The sequence below is a fragment of the Pieris rapae genome, chromosome 7 (assembly GCF_905147795.1).
Source record: "Pieris rapae chromosome 7, ilPieRapa1.1, whole genome shotgun sequence".
In the NCBI taxonomy this organism is placed as follows: domain Eukaryota; kingdom Metazoa; phylum Arthropoda; class Insecta; order Lepidoptera; family Pieridae; genus Pieris; species Pieris rapae.
The window spans coordinates 2480323-2501474 of record NC_059515.1 but is presented as its reverse complement, the minus strand read 5'-3'; the positions used below and the strand labels follow the sequence as shown (position 1 = coordinate 2501474).

At 34.5% G+C, this 21152-nt stretch overlaps 1 protein-coding gene across 1 annotated transcript in view; it reads left to right on the top strand.

Annotated features, from left to right (window-relative positions):
* LOC110992728 (probable chitinase 10) overlaps positions 1-21152 on the top strand; it is a 33004-nt gene that overhangs the window by 9584 nt on the left and 2268 nt on the right. The window contains exons 14-49 of the mRNA XM_045628882.1: positions 14-191; positions 587-686; positions 1303-1372; positions 1544-1732; positions 2070-2332; positions 2439-2660; positions 2962-3163; positions 4077-4183; positions 4481-4700; positions 4811-5077; positions 5341-5511; positions 5842-5997; positions 6187-6381; positions 6615-6674; positions 6969-7157; positions 7687-7862; positions 7987-8212; positions 8733-8848; positions 9256-9430; positions 9633-9809; positions 10695-10906; positions 11152-11430; positions 12294-12491; positions 12848-13047; positions 13381-13650; positions 14021-14154; positions 14694-14905; positions 15297-15432; positions 15909-16051; positions 16402-16587; positions 17017-17308; positions 17786-17892; positions 18033-18164; positions 18918-19048; positions 19846-19976; positions 20308-20519. Coding sequence (XP_045484838.1) covers positions 14-191; positions 587-686; positions 1303-1372; positions 1544-1732; positions 2070-2332; positions 2439-2660; positions 2962-3163; positions 4077-4183; positions 4481-4700; positions 4811-5077; positions 5341-5511; positions 5842-5997; positions 6187-6381; positions 6615-6674; positions 6969-7157; positions 7687-7862; positions 7987-8212; positions 8733-8848; positions 9256-9430; positions 9633-9809; positions 10695-10906; positions 11152-11430; positions 12294-12491; positions 12848-13047; positions 13381-13650; positions 14021-14154; positions 14694-14905; positions 15297-15432; positions 15909-16051; positions 16402-16587; positions 17017-17308; positions 17786-17892; positions 18033-18164; positions 18918-19048; positions 19846-19976; positions 20308-20519 — 6434 coding nt within the window. The remainder of the gene's footprint in view (positions 1-13; positions 192-586; positions 687-1302; positions 1373-1543; positions 1733-2069; positions 2333-2438; positions 2661-2961; positions 3164-4076; positions 4184-4480; positions 4701-4810; positions 5078-5340; positions 5512-5841; positions 5998-6186; positions 6382-6614; positions 6675-6968; positions 7158-7686; positions 7863-7986; positions 8213-8732; positions 8849-9255; positions 9431-9632; positions 9810-10694; positions 10907-11151; positions 11431-12293; positions 12492-12847; positions 13048-13380; positions 13651-14020; positions 14155-14693; positions 14906-15296; positions 15433-15908; positions 16052-16401; positions 16588-17016; positions 17309-17785; positions 17893-18032; positions 18165-18917; positions 19049-19845; positions 19977-20307; positions 20520-21152) is intronic.

Sequence of the window (21152 nt, the reverse complement as noted above, 5' to 3'; positions counted from 1 at the left end):
TAATGGGATATAGGCGAATCAACACACACGGACCAATCATCGCTTAAAGTGGGATCATGTGAAGCCATCAACCCTTACTTGGCATCAGATGAGGAATCGTGCGCACACTTCCATTTCTGTACCGGTGGAATCAGTTATAGAATGATCTGTGAGGACGACAGGCTTTATGATCCGTCAACTGGTTTCTGTGGGTAAGTTTTAATGTAGATATAAAGATAATTTTACGTGTGTACACACACCGGGTATGTATTGTTATTATGTATACATACATACCGTACATATATACATTTATTCTTCCATTATTTATCTCTCACACAATGTCTCACCCAGCATTCACTCCCAACATCAATCCAGGGAAATAAAAGAATTTGTGTCTATTTTAAGTATTTTAATGATATATCAGCAAACATTATTAATTTTAAACCAACCCATGGGATGTCAAAAAATATGATTACTTTTTTTGATTTCTAATAATAATGCAAAATAATTCTAACAGGACTATTTTACTAATTGAAAATACATATATTGGTTTGTGTAATACTCGAATTCATCTCTACAAAATGTGTTAATAGCCTTCTGATTTCAGACATCAAGACGTAACCAAATGCATCCCAGGACAGAGTCTAAGAATAAGTGTAGAAGACGCAGCAAGATTCTTACCTATCGCTTACGAAAATGACTTTGAAGTAAGTATTATTGTCTATGTACATGTATTTCAATTGCTTTTTATGCAATTTATTTTTCTACGCTAATATTATAAAGAGGAAAACTTTGTTTGTTTGTAATGAATAGGCTCATAAACTACTGGACCGATTTTAAAAATTCTTTCACCATACGAAAGCTACATTATCCACGAGTAATATAGGCTATATTTAATTTTGAACAAAAATAGGGTTCCGTAAGATATTAGGGTTTTTCGGACACAAGGTGTAAAAAATCAACCAAAAAATAAAAAAGGGGGTAGCATAGCAAAATGTTCCACGTTGGCATGTACTAAAAAGGTAGGCTAGGCATTAAGGAGAAACGAAGTTCGGAAGCAGCTAGTATTATATAAAGTCAATTCGCTATTTTTGAATGCAATATTTGAATAGGCATACATTTTTTCTTCAACGACCTGTTTGAGTCAGATTCGAGACTTAGCGCTTTTTAAACCGCCTATGTCTAAATATATTGAATATATATAAGTAATATATAAGCTAAGCCTTGGCTCATACAAATTTACAAAATAAAGGATTATTTTCGTAAATATGTAGTAGTTATTTAAAAGTCATAACTTTGATTTTGTTTTCCTTTTTCTTACAGTGGAACATCTCTCCAGAAAGAGCGAAACCCCTTCATAACGCATATACAGCTTTAGCGGACTTTAAAAAGAGTAAGTAATATCATATACATATTCAACACATTTATTATCTAACAATTGTTATAAAATTATATAAAAAATTTAATTAAAATCTAGGGGAATGCGGTCGTCATTTTAATGGACTCTTATATATCACGTCTAAATTTGTATATATTATTGACTCAGAATAAAAAATAATTTTAGACAAAGAAAATGACAAGAAGGTTGTATGCTACATAACCAGCTGGGCATTCTACAGACGTGGAGATGGAAAATTCTTGCCCGAACACATTGATACGCGGCTTTGTACGCACGTCGTGTACGCGTACGCATCTTTGAGCCCCGACGAGCTCATTGCTAAACAATTCGACCCCTGGGCTGATGTAACAAATAGTGAGTATTATTTATTTTTGAAAAATATTGATTTAGTTTAGTGTTGTCCTAGTGGCTTCAGTACTTTACTTGCCTATTAGATTGACAAATGATCATAAAATAGATTCAGGTACTACTCGTATATATTTTTCCTATATACATATTTAAAGGCGTTCCATTTACACATACATTTATAGGTCATCTATGTATTTTTCTAAGGACGTAAATGAAATAAATATCGTTTCGAAATAATGCGCATTATTATTTATTGCTCATGAGAAACGTTATCTATATATTCTTGCCTTTGAAATTTAGTTAAAAAAATTAGGAAATTAAATTAGTAAATTGCCCTTTTCAGATTTATATGAGAGAGTGACGTCATTGGGCGATGTAAATGTATTGCTTGGACTTGGAGGATGGACAGATTCCTCTGGCGACAAATATTCACGTTTAGTATCGTCACCAGTTAATCGCGCAAGATTTACAGAGAAACTCATTCCGTTCCTGCGAATGCATAATTTCAAGGGTCTACATTTGGACTGGAACTATCCAGTTTGTTGGCAAAGCAACTGCAAAAAGGGTGCCGTTTCTGATAAACCGAACTTTGCTAAGTTTGTCCAGGTATTCATTTCATTCTAATAGATTACGATTTAAACCCGATACTCTTAAACATCCACACATAAGGAAATTATACAAAACATAATAATAGTATTGTATATAATTTCAGGAACTATCAAAAGCCTTACATGGCGCGGGAATGGAACTGGGTATTGCTGTTTCTGGCTACAAAGAAGTGATAGAGTCTGCGTATGACCTGCCTACAATATCAAAAGCAGTAGATTTTATGAGCACAATGACATATGACTATCATGGAGGATGGGAGAAATCCACTGCCCATCATACACCTTTGGTGCCTTTGAAGAAGGATGCGTTAGCTTATTACTCTGTGGTAAGTACTTCTTTAGCATGCGACTCTCATCTATGAGGTTGTAGGTTCAATCTACAGCTTAACAGTTAGATCAGTGGGTTAGACACAGAAGAATATAATTTAAAGAAAGAAAATTTGTTTAAAATTATCTAGCTAATTTTCTATGAAAAATGTATTTAGAACTTTCTTTACCTATGTAGTATTTGCTGGCAGAATTTTATCACGGTACTTATTCCTTGAAAGGTAAAAGTACGAGTACAAGTTAAAATCTAAATAAATGGATAATTATATAAAATGTTTCAATGTAATTTTGTGTTAACAGGAATACGCTGTCAAAGCTCTGATAAGCAGAGGAGCAGATCCCAAGAAATTACTTCTGGGTTTAGCTTTCTATGGTCAGTCGTACCGTTTATCAGAAATGGACAGTTCTAGAGGTCCAGGTACTACAGCAGCTGGACCTGGAGATTCTGGGGAGTTCACTAAGCAACCGGGGATGCTGTCATATTACGAAATATGTTACAGAGGTATGTTATTCTCTTTAACCGACTTAATAAAAGGAAGTTATCTCTTTGATCTGTATGCTTGTGTTTAAGTAAGTGTGTTTAAATTTTCCAGGTAGGTAAATGGGGCAGAGGGCGTCAACACCTTGCTCCAAATCTTTTTTTTTCCCTTCGGCTAATGCAGAAATAGTAACTGTCTTTGCCTCGTCTGCAATATCTGTCTGTATAAGTACGACACCAGCTTTGCTTGCGGGTTCCAATCAAGCGCCTGCTTGGATATATGATTGGAATCTCTTCGGCGTGTATTGGCTATCCATTTGAATCTATCTGAATTTATCGGCAGATCGGCATTGTTCTCAAAGTTCCTTATTAGAGTTTTGCTCTAATAGCCTAATCATAGTAGGTACTCTGAATTCTACGACGACAACGGTTGAGGAAGACTTGAAGTCGGTGCGAGATGTCTTTAGTGACACGTTTCACAATCATAGAGCAGCACAGATTTCACGTTGGATCCGAATATTTTACGCAGCAGACAGGTTATCGGCATAATTCATATCTTCTCAGTTGTTGTTTTACCCCCAGTCTTTTCTTATGTGTGCGATGCATAGTGGCGTGGATAACATATATAACATAACAACCAGGAAACGTGGTGGCAAAAGTAAAGATCCTTGTGTGCACACTGCACAGTTTTCCACTAGGTACATAACACAGCAGATATTTGACTGACTTTCTTTAGGCAATTCTGACCTGACTCAGCGATACCATCAGAACCATCCCCTTCATACCCCAAGGAAGGAAAAGGATTTATGCTATGATTGAAATCACAATAGTGCAAGTTTTATCAGAACTGATTTATTGTTTTTTAGATATATCTGTTCCGTATAACATTGGTTAATTTTTATCGAGTTAGTTAACAAGTCTTGCATTTTATTAACAGTGAAGAACTTGAGATGGAAAACAAGCCGTCAAGAAAAGGCCGGGCCATACGCTTACTCCGACAATCAGTGGGTTGGATATGATGACCCCAAATCAATCACTGAAAAGGTAACCATAGTCATTAGTTACAAGAATTCTTAATATGATTTAAATATTATACATTTCTATATTCTATATTTCTATATAGTTTTACCTTTCCGAAATTCCCTCGCACCTTAATTAGTATTTACTATGTTCAGAGACTGTGATGCGTAATTATACATAAAACAATAAATGTAAAACTAGTAGGAAAGTCATAATAATACAGCTGTTTCAGACAGACAGGTTTGAAAGAGTTAATTAATAAAAGGGTTCAAAAACAATTTTAGCATTAAAAATTGAAATATAATTAAATATTTTTTATAGGTGGAATGGGCGCTTCGTCAAGGTATGGGCGGTGTAACAGCCTGGGCAATAGACTTGGATGACTTTAACAACCGCTGTTGCAATGAGCCATCGCCATTGCTGCGGGCTGCTGGGCGGGCTTTGGGCAGAACCGTTCCTTCGCCTCCGACATCTCCATGCGAGCGTCCACCTGAACCGGTTACTCCAGCGCCACCTACTACCACTCCAGCGGAATCTGATGGTATGTCGATTAATTTTACTTTATTCGTACTTCAAACTGTATATATTTTATTGTGATATAATGTAATAAACATATATATATATATTTATTGAAAAATACTGTTATGTCAGGGTCCATAGCCGGCGGTGGTGGTGGTAACCACAACCATGACCATGGTAGCCACACGTCAACCACATGGCCAAGTTGGTCACCTTCAACTACACAGAGTACCACACAAACATGGTGGCCACCAGCTACTACCACTCAGATGACAACTACAACCACTACAACACAACGACCTTCTACAACACAACGACCTACTACAACAACTACTAGACGTACTACAACTTCTCCAACTACGACTACAACCACTCGGAAACCATCAAACATAAATACAGGTTAGTAAAACGTTAAATATTTTTTACTCAATTTTACTAAGTACGAAAGTGGTTTCAGTTCTTCAGAAGATGCTATTAAAACTTTATAAAAAACCCATCGTAGGTTGTCTATTAGCTACCGTTTTTATAGCTATAATAAAAAAATACATTAGTATTTTTATATACCTAAGCTATAAAATCGGTATAATTATTAAATTGCAATCAGTAATTTTAATAATGAAGCCGTGCATATTCTTCAAACGATTAAAATACATTAATTATAGACGATGAAGGATCAGCATGTGAAGCGGGTGAATACAAAGCTGCACCGGGTGACTGTGAAGCATATCTTCAGTGTGCAGGAGGCCAATGGCGAAAGAACCGCTGTGCGCCTGGCTTGCATTGGTCTACTAAAGCCAATAGATGTGATTGGCCATCCTTCGCAAAGTGCACGTGTAAGTAGATTTTCTAGGAAATGGGTAATAACAATTTTTTATATATTTATCGAATGGAAATTGGTATGAAATATTACTAGTAGTATTAATTAATATAACTGAAATAAAGTAGACAAAGTTATACTTTCTTGTATATACTTTAAGTCTATAAATTAGTACGCTAGCAATTTTACATAAAGACTGATTTAAGAAAAGCTACTTCTTAGAACTCAAGCTGATTTAAAGTTTATTTTAGAAACTATACCTTTATGTATACTAGAACTGACTTAAACTTATATATATTATAACAATAATCATAAGGAATACATATATTGTTTGACTGGTGTTTAGCGCAACCAGCCAGCGAGCCAACCACAACAACAACGTTAGCTCCATCTACAACATCTCGACCGCCTCCAACTACTACTACTAAGCGAACCACTACAACTAGAACCACAACAACTACTAGCACAACAACTACTACTACTGCTAGGACAACATTAGCAGGTAAAGGCAGGAAAAATACATTATAATAATACATAACTTATTTTTACCATAACAACTTTCTATAGAAAACAGAAAATAAACCTATCCATAGCAAAGAGAATGATGAATTCAGTCAGTGTTAAACTAGTTCAGTGTCTCTGGAATTCACTTTTTTCTAATGTATATTAAGCTTTTATGATTTTTCTATAGATGAATATCCTGAGTCATCTGAAGGGAAACCATGTGGTAATCAAGATTATATGGGATCAGAAGATGACTGCAACTCGTACTTGCATTGTGATGGGTCAGTTTGGAGGCGGCAACGATGCGCTCCTGGCCTTCACTGGAGTGCCGATAAGAAACACTGTGACTGGCCAAAATATGCCAAATGTGAAATTAAATCTGGTAAGATCTGAAGAAGAGGTTTATTGTAATTAATATTTAGATTGGCAAACTTAAAATATTTTACGATTAAATATTTATTTTTATAACTTTTCATCCAATAATTATTTATAATATATTAATGATGAGCTGTAAATTTTATTACTCTTCCTAAATTAGGAAATAGGTTTGATTAAAATGTAATTCAGTTCACCGATATTCTATCGTTGTATTTTCTATTGTCTCTTTTTTATCAGGTGCACAAAAAACTACGACTACACCTAAACCAACGCGACCTCCAACAAACAGACCGACAAGTATGTAATTTTATTTTTCTTGCTTGCTACTTCTATGTTAAATATTACTGTGATACCAAAACATTTTTCAGACTTCTCTAGTTATCAAGCGGAAACTAAGTCAAGGCTTTCGATTTAAAAATTAAGATTATTATTATTAAGATATTAATAATAATAATCTGACTTATTGATTTAAGGATTTAAATGCAGAGAACAATCGGAGATGATCACTTAAAATTATTTAAATTATGTTTTTTTTTATTCAAACTATAACACAAATAAATGTTTTATTTTATAACTTTTTTGTGTTTTTAGCACCAAGCGCTAACAAGGCGAGAGAAGATGGCCCTTGTGGCGGAAATGACGTGCACGCAGCAGCCTCTACTTGTGATTCTTACTTGTTGTGTGTTGGAGGCAAATGGCGTCGCCAGCTATGTCCACCGGGCTTACACTGGGACAACCGCTCTAAACGATGTGATTGGGCCGAATTTGCTATGTGCGAAGGTACAGTTAAAATATCTTATTAAAAAATCACTATGTCTCTTTAGTTTACCACATACTGTATCTATATACATGTTACAAACTTTTTTTTATCTACAATGTATGACAATTTAGGTAAACACGTTAAAAAAGGTAAAATAAGAATACTTGAACCTTTTTGTTAAGCAGTGAATTGAAATATCCCTTGTATGTATTATTATAATATCCCTTTTAGTTATCAACCATTTCTGTTCCTAAAGGTTTGGTTGGTTTAATAAAATCTTACATAGTAAAATAATTTCTTAACTTATACCGAACTTTTACCTGCATATCCTTTCTATACCCAGTCGAATATTACCTTTATTTTTGTTTTTAGTTAATTTTCATCATATTCACAGCACTCTGACAAAAAGTCATAAAAAATTATATATATTCCTACTCACTATTGCTACTGAAATACTTACATATAAAGAGACCACTTATTTATTAGTAGTTGCCGAGTATATGGCTATTTTTAATTACATATATTTAAAACTAAAAATATTTTCTATAGCTAGCAGAGTTACATCGAAACCGCCGTACCAAATGATCGTCTCGACGACAACAACCAGAAGACCAACAACAACAACTAGAAGACCAACAACAACAACCAGACGGGCGACAACAACACGTCCATCGACAACAACAAGACGATCCTTCACACAAAATGAACAATATCAAAAACCCACGGTATTTAAACGCCCTTTATATTTTTATTGTAATAATTGCTTCGGGATGGAAGACATGAAAGTCGGAGTAGAGGTAGACGAAAAAATATCATCGACATCTGATAAAATTGAAATACTTTTTTTAGCGTTGCCGTACCGGCACATACCACCCCCACCCGCGGTGCGAGAAATTCTACGTTTGCGTGAATGGTGTATTGGTTGCTCAAAGCTGCGCCCCAGGCCTTGTGTGGAGACACGAGCGCTCCCAATGCGACTTCCCCACACAATCGTCGTGCACTGATAGAAGGCAGGTCATTCCAGGTGTATCGGATACTAAGCCAAGTGCTAGTTTGGAAGTGGATGAAAAACCTGGTGAGTTTTAGTATTAACAAATCACCAAGCTGTTCACAATAGACGACAATAACTACGACATATATAACGATAGGGATTTTAATGTTCGTTACCTCACGAGCTTGTAAAAGAATCATCGTGAAATTGTATATTCATAATACTCTACTTTTTCTAGGGTAATTTTCCACAGACTACGAAATTTTTAAAACTATTAATTCAATTCTTTCTTTTGAAATTGAGCCGTATATTACTCTTAGGAAGTAGCGTTCTAGCGTAGGACTTTCGTCCCTCGGTTCTGATCCCAGGCTGTGCAACGATGGACTATCCGTCCATATAACACCCGCTCGTATCAAATGTAAACCAGGCATGCCTTAGACCCAAAAAGTCACCGATGTATGTCAGACACAGAAGTTTGATCACCGACTATGAGAAATGATCATGTAACAGATACAGAATTCTGAGGCCCAAACCAAAAAGGTTATAGCGCTATTGGTATAATCCAATGCGCTCTATTTCAGCATTTCAATGAGTTCTATTTCAGCACTGTGCGAAAATGGTCAATACGCAGTGAATCCATCGGACTGTTCACGTTACATGCATTGTTTGTTTGGCAAATACGAAGAATTCTCTTGCAGTTCAGGATTACACTGGAATCAGGTGAATATTTTATAAATACGTTCAATTCTAATTTACAAAACGTTGTTTCTTGGACACCAAGTTTTATTTTACACGGCTTTTATACCAACAACTTATCCCATCTACCCTTTAACGTACCCAACGTTGTTAGAGTTGATTGGATACGTCAAGCTATACCGGACGACATCTTGTTGTTAAAGTTTCTAGTTTTAAGTTAATTATGAGTAATCCTAGCGTTCCGTAATTATATGAAATTCATTTATATCAAACGACAACCATTTTTTTGTGAAGTAAATAAATAACATACATTTAACTTTAAAAGTATTTTAATATTTATTTTATTTCATAATCTTATATAGATTTGATGTCATGATGAAATGTCTATAAATGAGTTTTTTAAACCTTTGCTAACGTTCTACGTTCTTTAGGATAAACAAATATGTGACTGGCCTCAAAATGCGAAGTGCACGGTCCAAACAGTAACAACGTCTACAAGCGCTCCCGCTCTCTCTGAAGAGGATATCGAGGTGGTCCCAGCAAATCCCATACAATTGCCATCTGAAGGAACCGTGGACGAAGCTTTGCGTCCGCCACTTCGCAATAGTAAGATTAAATCAATCTGAAATTTCCAAAAAAAAAATATTTTAACACAATTACTATTCTTTTCATCATCACTTTCATCCCATTCTTAGTTAAATTTTAGAATTCTACATGAAATAAGACATATTAAAAAAGGAATATTTAAAAAATAGTTTATTCTAATTTGAGTTAGTCAATTAACCTAACCTACCTTGCTGTTATCCAGGTCGGTTTAAACTGGTTTGTTACTACACAAACTGGTCGTGGTACCGTCCCGGTTTTGGCAAATTTACACCGGAAGATATCGACCCATCGCTCTGTACTCACATTGTATACGGATTTGCTGTTCTAAGTGACGATGGGCTCATGGTTGCACACGACCCGTGGGCAGACAATGAAAATAGTGAGTTTAACTACTTTTTTATAGCCAGCACCAACAAGGACACATAAAACAAATAAAAAGAAACGAATTATATCAATTATGACCAATGTGAGACGATCGACCGATAGTAGGTGCGGACTAACTACGAGCATAATGCTTATAATTAATAAGTTACAATATTGATACCTACAAAGTAATAATAATATTAATAATTAAGAATTAGTATGTATAAAGTTAAAACAACTTTCCTTGTTGTATTGCGAAACACATACTTTGACCGAGGAAGGCACCAGTGCTGGAGTCACCGATATTATCTATCAGGCGCCAACTTTAATCTTTGATTACCACTTACACTTTAACCTCACGGGCGAGGTCTCTTCTCCAAAGCTAACAAAATCAACGTTTGAGTCGTTTATTGTTTTCCACCTGATTTTCGCCAACTTTTGCTTTATTATTAATAAGTTTACAAAGTTGACTAATACAAAAAGATTACTTTAAACGACTTTAATTATAAAGCATAGCAAAATAATCTAATAAAGTGATAGCAGAATGCTATAGACCATCCGAAAAAATATCAAGATTCTTCGAACTCTGTTGCCAATTGCACATTCTAGCCGTTTTTTTTATGTGGAGGGTAAAGCTCCAGTTACCACCCCAAACAGAGTACTGGAGAAAACTCAATGCTCATTTTTTTAAACCAGTTAACTGAGATAAATTGTATGAGAGTAATAGAAAATTTCTGATTAAATTACGATGACTAAATACTGCTACAACCGATAATAATCCTACATAAGAAGTTTGTCTTGTATTCTAGATTTTAGAAGTTAGGAATTCCGAAGAAATAGATATTTTCAGATTCTATATTTATTACTAAATTTAGATAATTTTCATTTAAACATTTCACAGAATTCTATGAACGTGTTGTGGATTTCAAGAAGTATGGTACAAAAGTATCAATAGCTATTGGTGGATGGAAGGACTCTGCCGGCGACAAATACTCCAAGTTAGTAAATAACCCTGCTGCGAGGAGACGCTTTGTGAAACATACCCTGGATTTCATCGAGAAGTATGGATTTGATGGACTTGATTTGGACTGGGAATATCCTAAGTGCTGGCAGGTAATATAAACTTTTTTTAAATATAATTGCTTTTATACAAACTTTATTTAATTTGATACTGAAGTAGAAAAGCCTGAATCAACGAAGCAGTCTTTTTCAGAATTTTTAAGTTCCCAGCATTATTTTGGTTTCTATTTTGATAAAAATACGAGTGAAATCGAAGGTAGAACCTGTAACAGGAACACAGGCAGTAGCATGACTCTTACTTTACCTACCTCCTTAAATATAATAAAAATCTCTTTTAGGTGGACTGCTCTAAAGGCCCAGACTCAGACAAGGAATCCTTCGGTGAGTTGGTTCGAGAACTGTCAGCCGTTCTGAAACCCAAGGGACTCCTGTTATCTTCTGCGGTATCACCAAGCAAAATGGTGATAGATGCGGGCTATGACGTTCCGGTGTTAGCGAAATATCTAGATTGGATTGCTGTTATGACGTACGACTACCATGGACAATGGGATAAAAAGACTGGTCACGTGGCTCCACTTTACTACCACCCTGATGATGACAACACTTATTTCAATGCTGTAAGTTTTATATAACTTTATTTAGATCAAAAGTCCTATCAATTAACTCCATGGATGTACCAGGACGGCAGTAGTAGACTCTTGCTTTTATTAAAAGAAAACTTGTCAAGTAAAATATGACGCCATTAGCAAACGAACTCTTGTTCGCAACTTAGAAGTTTATTTGCCGACGTCGAATAAATACATTTCTAATAATATAACCCATGTCCATATACTAATAAGAAACAGGCAAACGTTTTTTTTATTGTCATTGTTTTCTTATTTTTTATATTAATTATTACGCTCCAAATAAATACACTTAAAAGTCCTTCAAACACGAACTTAAGATAAACAAGCACACAAAACCGAGGAATTTGTAAGACTATACTTTATATACTTGTTAAAAGCTAATATAATAATAAAAAAACTTTATTTGTGACAATTAGATTGTTATATATCTCTAATCCCGAAACTAGGAAGTCCCTGTGTTGAAAGTATCTAGATAACATTTAGACGGTGGTACATAGTAATTGTTTTAAAACTTTTTTTCTAACTAATCAAACACAAGTCGTATAAGACAGTAAGTATGTATGAATGTGTGTAATCCCGAAACTAGGAAGTCCCTGTGTTGAAAGTAACTAGATAACATTTAGACGGTGGTACATAGTAACTGTTTTAAACTTTTTTTCTAACTAATCAAACACAAATCGTATAAGACAGTAAGTATGTATGAATGTGTGTAAGTGCGCATGTATTTAAGTATATGTGATTATGTAAATGCGTGAACGCATGCATTGAGAGTGAAATATTTTTTATGTATGTAATATATTTTATATGTTTGTTTGTCTAGAACCTATGTATCATTTTTAAAACACTTATTTCAGAACTACACAATGCACTACTGGATTGAGAAAGGCACTCCTGCTAACAAATTAGTCATGGGAATGCCATTGTATGGTCAAACATTTAAGACCATGTCGCGTTGGAATAACAGAGGAGCAAGTAGTTTGAACTCACCAGCTCTTTCAGGAGGAGATGCGGGAGAATACACTAGAGCAAGCGGCTTCCTGGCTTATTATGAGGTTTGTTACTTATTTACTTAGAAAATATCGGAAGAAAATGCTTCAGACTTAAAAATTCGACAGCATCCGTGTATAGAATGCTGATCACCTACTAGACTTAAGAAAAATTATCAACAGACAAATATAGAAATCTGAATAAAATTAAATTGTTCTGTACTAAAACCCTAAAATCAGCTATTTTATAATAAAAAAAACTTTAACGAACCAGGCTGAATGATAGTAATAATCTAGAGCGAATTCTTCTAATAAAAACAATCTAGCTATTCTTTTGATTGACAGTCAGAACGTACAATAGCATTACTATGTACACTGTACATAATTACCATCGGTAATTCAATAATATATTTCATTTACAGATTTGCGACAGAATCAAAAATCGTAACTGGGTAGTCGTAAAGGATCCTTACCATCGGATGGGACCTTACGCCTACAAAGGTGATCAATGGGTATCGTTTGACGATGTAGAAATAGTGAAAAAGAAAGTAAACTTCATTAAATCGATGGGTCTCGGCGGTGGTATGGTGTGGGCTTTGGACCTTGATGACTTCCAGAATAGGTAATGATTAGATTTTTTTCTAATACCTTGTATTGGACTGAATGACTACCTACCTCCATTCTTCTTCAGCTGTCCAATAATCAAGCTAAATTATTAAAACTATTACAGCGAAAAAATATTAAAGTATCCTTTGTATGAAGCTATTTTTATGGAGTTTATGGAGTTTTACATGTGCAAAACTGCAAAACTTGATACATTAAGACACTTTCGGATATGTATCCGTAAGAGTATCTTAAGGTATCATCATCATTTAATCAATTTTTTATAATATTTTTTTATTTAATTAATAACCCATGCCATAATAAAAACTTTATTATTTATTTTTGTTTTTAGATGCAACCAAGGCAAATATCCTCTTATGAATGCTATAAAGGAGACGTTTCTTAACCCTAAAATTGAATCCGATACAATTCTTCCTCCACCTTTACCCGAACCAGAGAATAATATCGACGAAGATCTTGACGACATCGAAGTAATACCCAGTTACAATAAACCTACAAGTCGGCCAACACAAGTTACTCAAAGCACCACTCCAGAAATAATCATGGATGAAATGGAACAACAAAAAGTAGTGTGCTACTACACAAATTGGGCTTGGTACAGGTAATATATTGAAAAAAATATTGATTTCTTTGTCTGTCTGTTTACATGTATTATAACAATAATGTCACATGTGGGAAGAGTAAAAACCATTGATACAAAAAACTAAAATGATAACTACAGCTTACTTCAAGGTGTCGTTTTTTGTGACTGTGTGTGGGTGTCGGTTTTTTGTGATGGTGTGCGCGCATTGTAAAAGTTTACTCCAAACGGTTTTTCCTAACGCGCCAAAGGATGTTTAACTTCAATAATTTAAAGCACCGCAAAAGTCCCGAGTGTTGCGCCATTAATAAATATTATATACAGACACACATTTTAGTAGTATTCCCCTACTACAATAATGAATATAATTCATAACCCTATTTTTTTGCAGACCTGGCTCCGGAAAGTTCGTTCCGAGTGACATAGACCCATCACTGTGTACCCACATCATCTACGCTTTCGCAGTCCTTGACAGCTCCAGACTTGTTCTCAAACCTCACGATAATTGGCTGGATGTTGAAAATAGTAAGTTGGAAATTATTACTCAATTGTTTAAATATCTTTTTTTAACGATGTGTGATGTGATATTGTGCCAAAACCAAAATGCTCACATATTGAAAGGCGGATGGAGCGTGCAATGCTAGGCATTAGGCTTTTTTCTGTCGCAATATGTAAGTGGCGGTGGGGAGGCCACATATCGCGCATGGACACTTTGAATGGAGACCTCGGCAAAACAAAAATCCGTCACCATCAAGGAGGTTGGCTCCCAGGAGGCCAGTGCAGGGCGTACTGGAGGAATAGGAGAGGCCTACGTCCAGAAATTGACCATATAAAGAGGCTGATGATCATGGGAATAAGCAAAGATTTTTCCATCTAAACAGCTACTTAAATCTTGGATTATTAAAGTTTTTGGAGCATCACATTACACAAAATATTGTATCAGTTTTGCAAAAAACACGTGCTTTAATTGAGCGTGATAAACCTCTTTTTTTGTATAGAAAAATAAAAACAGATTAGAAAATAATAATACGAACTATATATCATTCAATCAAACTTTGTTGCAGAGTTCTATGAAAAGGTAATAGCTTTGAAGAAACAAGGCGTCCGTGTATTACTAGGATTGGGAGGATGGAACGACTCTGCTGGTGACAAGTACTCCCGTCTCGTGAACAATCCTGGCGCAAGGAGGAAGTTCGTCGTCCACGCCCTTGACTTCATCGAACAATACGAATTTGACGGTCTGGACCTTGATTGGGAATATCCTAAGTGTTGGCAAGTAAGTCAGTGCGATGATTTATTTATTAATGTTAGCCATATATAATATAATGCATTATCTACGGTTGTATATGATAGGTTGTATACGCTATCTCTTCTAAAATACATGACAATTATGGTTAACATAAATGTGACGAAAAATTAAATTAATACAATTCCAGTTTAAGCTTTTACTAGTCATTTATTGTAAGCAAAATACTAGGTAGTAATCATATCGACCGGAATGTTTTTGTTATACTCTACTATCTTATCACGAAAAAAAGCAATGTTGTAGAGCCAAAAATCTTCCACGTGGGTCCTTTATTAAGAGTCCAAGTCTATTAAGAAGCGTTATAGCCAATTGTTCTATGATCCATAACGCTGTTTCTTAACATAAACTCTCTAAATAACAGGTAGAGTGTGAAAAGGGCCCTAGCTCGGATAAGCAAGGATTCGCTGAATTGGTAAAGGAATTACGTGTTGCCTTCGTCCGAAAGGGTCTCTTGCTATCAGCTGCAGTGTCTGCTAGCAAACGTGTTATTGATTATGGTAAGTTATATTTATATATATATAGACGAGTAATAGAATAGATAATATACAGTGTGAAATTTATATGTAAATAGGATAGATGTAAGAATACGAGGTACATGTCAACAAAAGGTCAAATTTTAAATAAGTAAATAATTTCTGGATGGCATCGAGTTTATTTTAAGATATTTTTAAAAAGCGTGTCTTAGCTTCACTAGTGGCATTTACTTCTTTTGTCCATAGTTTGCGCTGGACATGTAATGAAAGGCACATAATATGGCTTATCTTTTTACAAACAAACATAAACCAGGAATAATGGAGCATTCTAATGGGGAAATAATTTTACCATCGGACAAGTGGTTTTAGAATTTATTAGCTATAAACATACAAAATATAGAGTAAATATGTGTTAATAGGCTCGTAGATATATTACAAACACCTAATACAATAGTTAAAGAACATTACAAGTTTTGGATTTTCAAAATACTTTTTTTCAGCATACGACGTTCCAACACTGGCGGCAAACTTGGATTGGATATCGCTAATGACATACGATTACCACGGGCAATGGGACAAGAAAACTGGGCATGTCGCACCCATGTATGCCTCTGATGACGACGAGGACAAAACCTTCAATGTGGTATGTAATCTAATTGAAATTACAGGTTTTAATAACAAACAAATTTTCGATTTGGACAATAATAAACTAGATTAGTTAGATAGTTACTTCTAAAACCAAGTTTAATTTATTTATATGTGCACCTATATTAATCGTAATACGAATAACTACAAACATTTTAGGAACAAAGGAAGAAACTTAAAAAAAACTAAAACTAAACCTTCAAGCAAAGAAAAGTTATCCAAACAATTTTTTTTTCATCTGCTTTGGAATCGATAATGAAAAAAAAATATTTTTTAAGGATAGTTCTTTAGTTACTAGGAACTATGTTGAGAATAAAAAAATATATTTTATCCAAACACCTCTTTCAGAACTTCACAGTGAGCTACTGGATGAGCAAAGGCGCTCCGAAAAGCAAGTTGATAATGGGTTTCCCATTCTATGGTCAGAGCTTTTCTTTGATGGAGAATGCTGGAAATAGTTTAGGCGCACCGTCGTACGCAGGCGGGGAAGCTGGAGACGAAACCAGAGCTAGAGGTTTCCTGTCTTTCTATGAGGTAAATAATAGAAAATTCCGATGTATATAGAGTAAAAAACCTTATATATATAAAAATATAATCATAATATCATAAATCATGTAAGTGCATGTTTCTATTTTGCCATGCCTACTTCTGTTAATAAAACAATGGTTTTTAATTGGTGTGATTTTACTCGTGTCAAGTGGCAAAGTTTATTGATTGGACTTTATTAAATGCTCCTTGTAAATGAATGTTGGCAGTAATACATTGGTAAAAGATTGACAGTTCTTCTCATCCGTTCTGCGCCCTTGATTTCATAAATTGCAGTACAACTACATTTAGAACGTTATAACTTAATTGTAAAGTTCATAATCTATACATTTTGGATATAAGAACATATAGATAGACCACACGGATAGAATTCTAGTGGTTCTTTGTGGTTCCAGTGAAAGAATCATACTATTTCAGATTTGTGAACGCATTCGAGTCCAAGGCTGGCGGGTCCGCCGGGACCCCGGAGGTCGTATGGGACCTTACGCCACATTACACGACCAATGGGTCTCCTTTGACGACGATTTCATGATTCGTCATAAAGCTGAATTTGTTCGCGCCATGGACTTGGGAGGGGCCATGATTTGGGCCCTGGATTTAGATGACTTTACGGGAAAATATTGTGGATGTGGGAAATATCCATTGCTTACGACTATCAACCATGTTTTAAGAGGACATGATGCACCACCTAGATGTGGACTAGAAGAAAGTGAGTAAAACTCAATTTTATACTTCTATATAAACTACTCTAACAATTAGGGGTGATATTTTATTTAAGAACAACACTGAACTGTCTCACGTATTATGTTTGGTAGATCTGAGATGTTTGAATTTTCTAGCTAGAAATCTGTAGAACGCTAAAGATTTTTTCGAGTTCCTTATGCCACTTAACATGTGTTTTGCGCCATGAAGACAGATTACTGCGCTGTTTTTTTTATATATTTGTATGTGTAGGTATATGTTTAGCTTTGTAGAGCAGTGTTGGCCAATGGCTAGCAGTGGCTTCAGCATGCGACTCTCATCCCGTATGTTCGATCCCCGGAAAAGTCGATGTCGTCTGTCAGGCACAGAAGGCTTTTTGACTTTTTGACAAATGATCATGATCTGAGGCCCAGACCTTAAAACGTTGTAGTGTCAATGATTTATTTGTGTATCCAGTACTTTAAAAAGTATTTTTTTATCACAGTTGAAATTCCACCGAGCACTGAAGACAGCGAAACAACGACAGCACTACAGCCTATGCAAACTACAACTCCTCCTTTAGCTGATACAGAAATAGACACTGATGTTGAGGTAAGAAATTAGAAATTGTTTTTCGTTTTTAGAACTTCGTATCCTTGAACAAATGAATTCGTATCCAATGGATTCGTATGGAATCTTTCTATAGTAGCTATCCTAAAATAGGCCCATTCTAATAAAAACTTCCTGTGAAGGTAACTTCGATAGAAGGATCGTCATGTACGAGTGGATTCCGCGCAGACGCAGTCGATTGTACCAAGTACTACTTATGTATCGGAGGTCGTTATATGCAGCTCGCTTGTCCGCCACCATTAGTATGGAACCAGGTAATTAATGATTAATTATGTGTAATATATAAGCCTCTGTTTAACTTTAAACCACTTTAAGTATATAGTAGAATCAGTTAGTTAATAATATAGTATATATTATAGATGAGATTTTATGTAATGCAATGCAAAACAAATTACATGCAACAGAAAAAAGTTATGGAAATATGCTTTGCAAGGGCAACCAAAGGGAAAAAATAAATTTTCTTCAATAGCATAAGTTTTGACGACACTTACACCTTAACTTTTCTTATTAAACATTTTATATGGCTGATTAAGAATTTTTTTTATAAATTCCTACTGAATGTGCCACCTTCTTTGCAAATAAACGATTTATTATTATGTAACTAAATAAAATGTTAAATATTGACTTCGACTATGTAACAAAAAAAAGAAAAACGTTTTTCAGCCACATTGTCACCATTAATATTGTCAGTACAGTCTCTTATGGATCCGAGTCTCCGTGTGTAGGCCATTGCAATCTATATCGAACGCTTATTAATTGGAGGCCCTTAACGACTCCACGCAAATCGTAGCCTCGGTATACCGGCTATTTTTTGCCAGCAGGTTGTTAGCTCAGTATTGACCTTGGGGTCTGTCTTCCGTTATTTGGTGCATATGTCCCAATCACTTAAGCTTATTGCATTTTATTGTTGGCGATGTCAAGGATGTTCATCATTGAAGCGAAGACGCCAAACACCATTGCAAACAATCACATCACATAACATACTTACATGTGTATATATATTTCAGAATCATTGTGATTGGGCAGAAAAATCAAATTGCAAGAACAAAGCCAATTTAAAACTGAGTTCGGATCAAGACGTCATAATGACTGAGAAGCCAATCATCGCGTGTTACTTCACCAATTGGGCATATTACAGGTACATCAAGATCACGCTATACACGCACGCAGTTATAAAAAACATCTACTTACTAAACAAGAATCTCACGAAATGTAGTTTTAAATCCGTCCAAAAATATTTATTTATCTATTTCTTAACAATTATTGCTACTTTTTTTTTCTTTTATTTAATATACATTTTCATACCAGACTATTTAAATATTATATTTACTGCTAACTTTTACTAATATTTTTATTTTTTTACTAAGTATTAGTATTTCAACATTCCTATTTTTTGCGACTGAGGTGAAAACTAACTGCTGTGGTTTACTGGTGGTAACCAGCGCAGTGGAAAAGTCTGCTCTTCAGCATAATGCTGCGCCAAGGCCAGTTACTATACCTACACCTGTTTTTTTTAAAAATAAGTGTTATTTTTATTTTTTTCTTTGATTATTTTTATTTTGTGTATTTATGTCTATGTCTATAATTATTCATATAATTATACAAATAATAGTCATATTTTAGATATTTACAATCGCGTGTCTAGAACCTGCCATTATATGTATAAACGAACTAAAGCGTTAATTATGTATTGAATTTTAAAAAATGCACTCCCAAAATTTAAATTTTGATTTAAATATTGAATAGAATTCTTACGTACCTATATTTTTTCTATAGAAACTTCCACTATAACGTGTAAATGTATATAATTATATGTAATATATGTAAGGTTTTGCTGTACATACATACTATTTAAACGTTATTTTAAAGCTTCTTTTTTTAAGAAAAGTACTATATATATATGTTAGTTTTAACCGAAATATCTTTATGATTCAGGAAGGACGAAGGCAGCTTCGGACCTCAGCAAGTAGACCCATCATTGTGCACACACCTTATTTACTCATGGGCTCACCTTGATAACAATTTTACTCTCTCAGCTGGAAATCCAGAGTTGGATATTGTCAATGGTAAGTATGAAACTAGGAAAAATAACTATTAATATTAAAATCAGGTACAGTAAATTAAAATATTATTCGGCATGTCAAAAGTGTAAAAGTTCTTTATTTCTCGCTTAGTTATTATTGACATTTATTATTTTTTAACAAATTTATTGAATAATAACTTATTTTTAATAATATTGGTACTATAATTTAGAAAAAAAATATTTTTCATTTCTTACATAGACTACATAGACATTACCATGTGAATACTAATGCTAATTGTAAAGATTATAAAGCAATAAAACTAAAAACATGAAATTATTTTATTAAATTATAAGTGTTCAAATAATTGTTTTAGATTTCTATGGCAAAATTACGGAATACAAACTAATGGGTATGAAGGTTATTTTGGGAGTGGGTGGTATTGAAAATTCGGAAGGAGACACTTGGAGTGAAATGGTGTCTAAAGCTGAAAACAGGAAAATATTTGTTAAGTCCGCGCTAAAATTCATACAAAAGTGGAATTTCGATGGATTACAACTCGCGTGGCAGTATCCTGTCTGTAAACAAGTGAGTGGTTTGTTCTTAGTGATTTTTTAGACCTTTGCAACAAACATAAACGCTATTACACTGTAACTCTCCGAACTTGCATACAAAAAGCTATTGTACAAGATACAGAATACAGTAAAGTAGTGGGTGCCAACAAGAATAAATAAACAACTAAAAAGAGTTTAAAATCATGAAGCTTATAGTTCGATTTAAGTAAGACAACTTCGTCACCAAAACTTAAAAAAGTAAGACCACATCAAAATGTAGGTATGACAGCTACAACATTTAACAGTATTAAAAATAAAGCTTTATTGAAACTAACATAACTTAAGAAAGCCTTATGAAGTAAAATAACTTGTTATAATTATTAATTTATAATAAAATTATGATTATAGATATGTATAGATTTATATACGTCAACCACGTGACACAAAGCGGTCACAGATTAGATCATATTGACGATGACGTAGCATGACTGTAATAAAGTCTCTGCTTGTCCAATCCTAAGACTGTCAGTCTAATTTGGTCGGAGACTGTTGTTTATCGAAATATAGGCTATAGAAGTGAACGCGACAAACGTTGTCCTGCAAGATATTTCAAACGATTAATTTATATTAATCGTTTTGAAATATCTTGCAGTGTCGTGTATAGCGA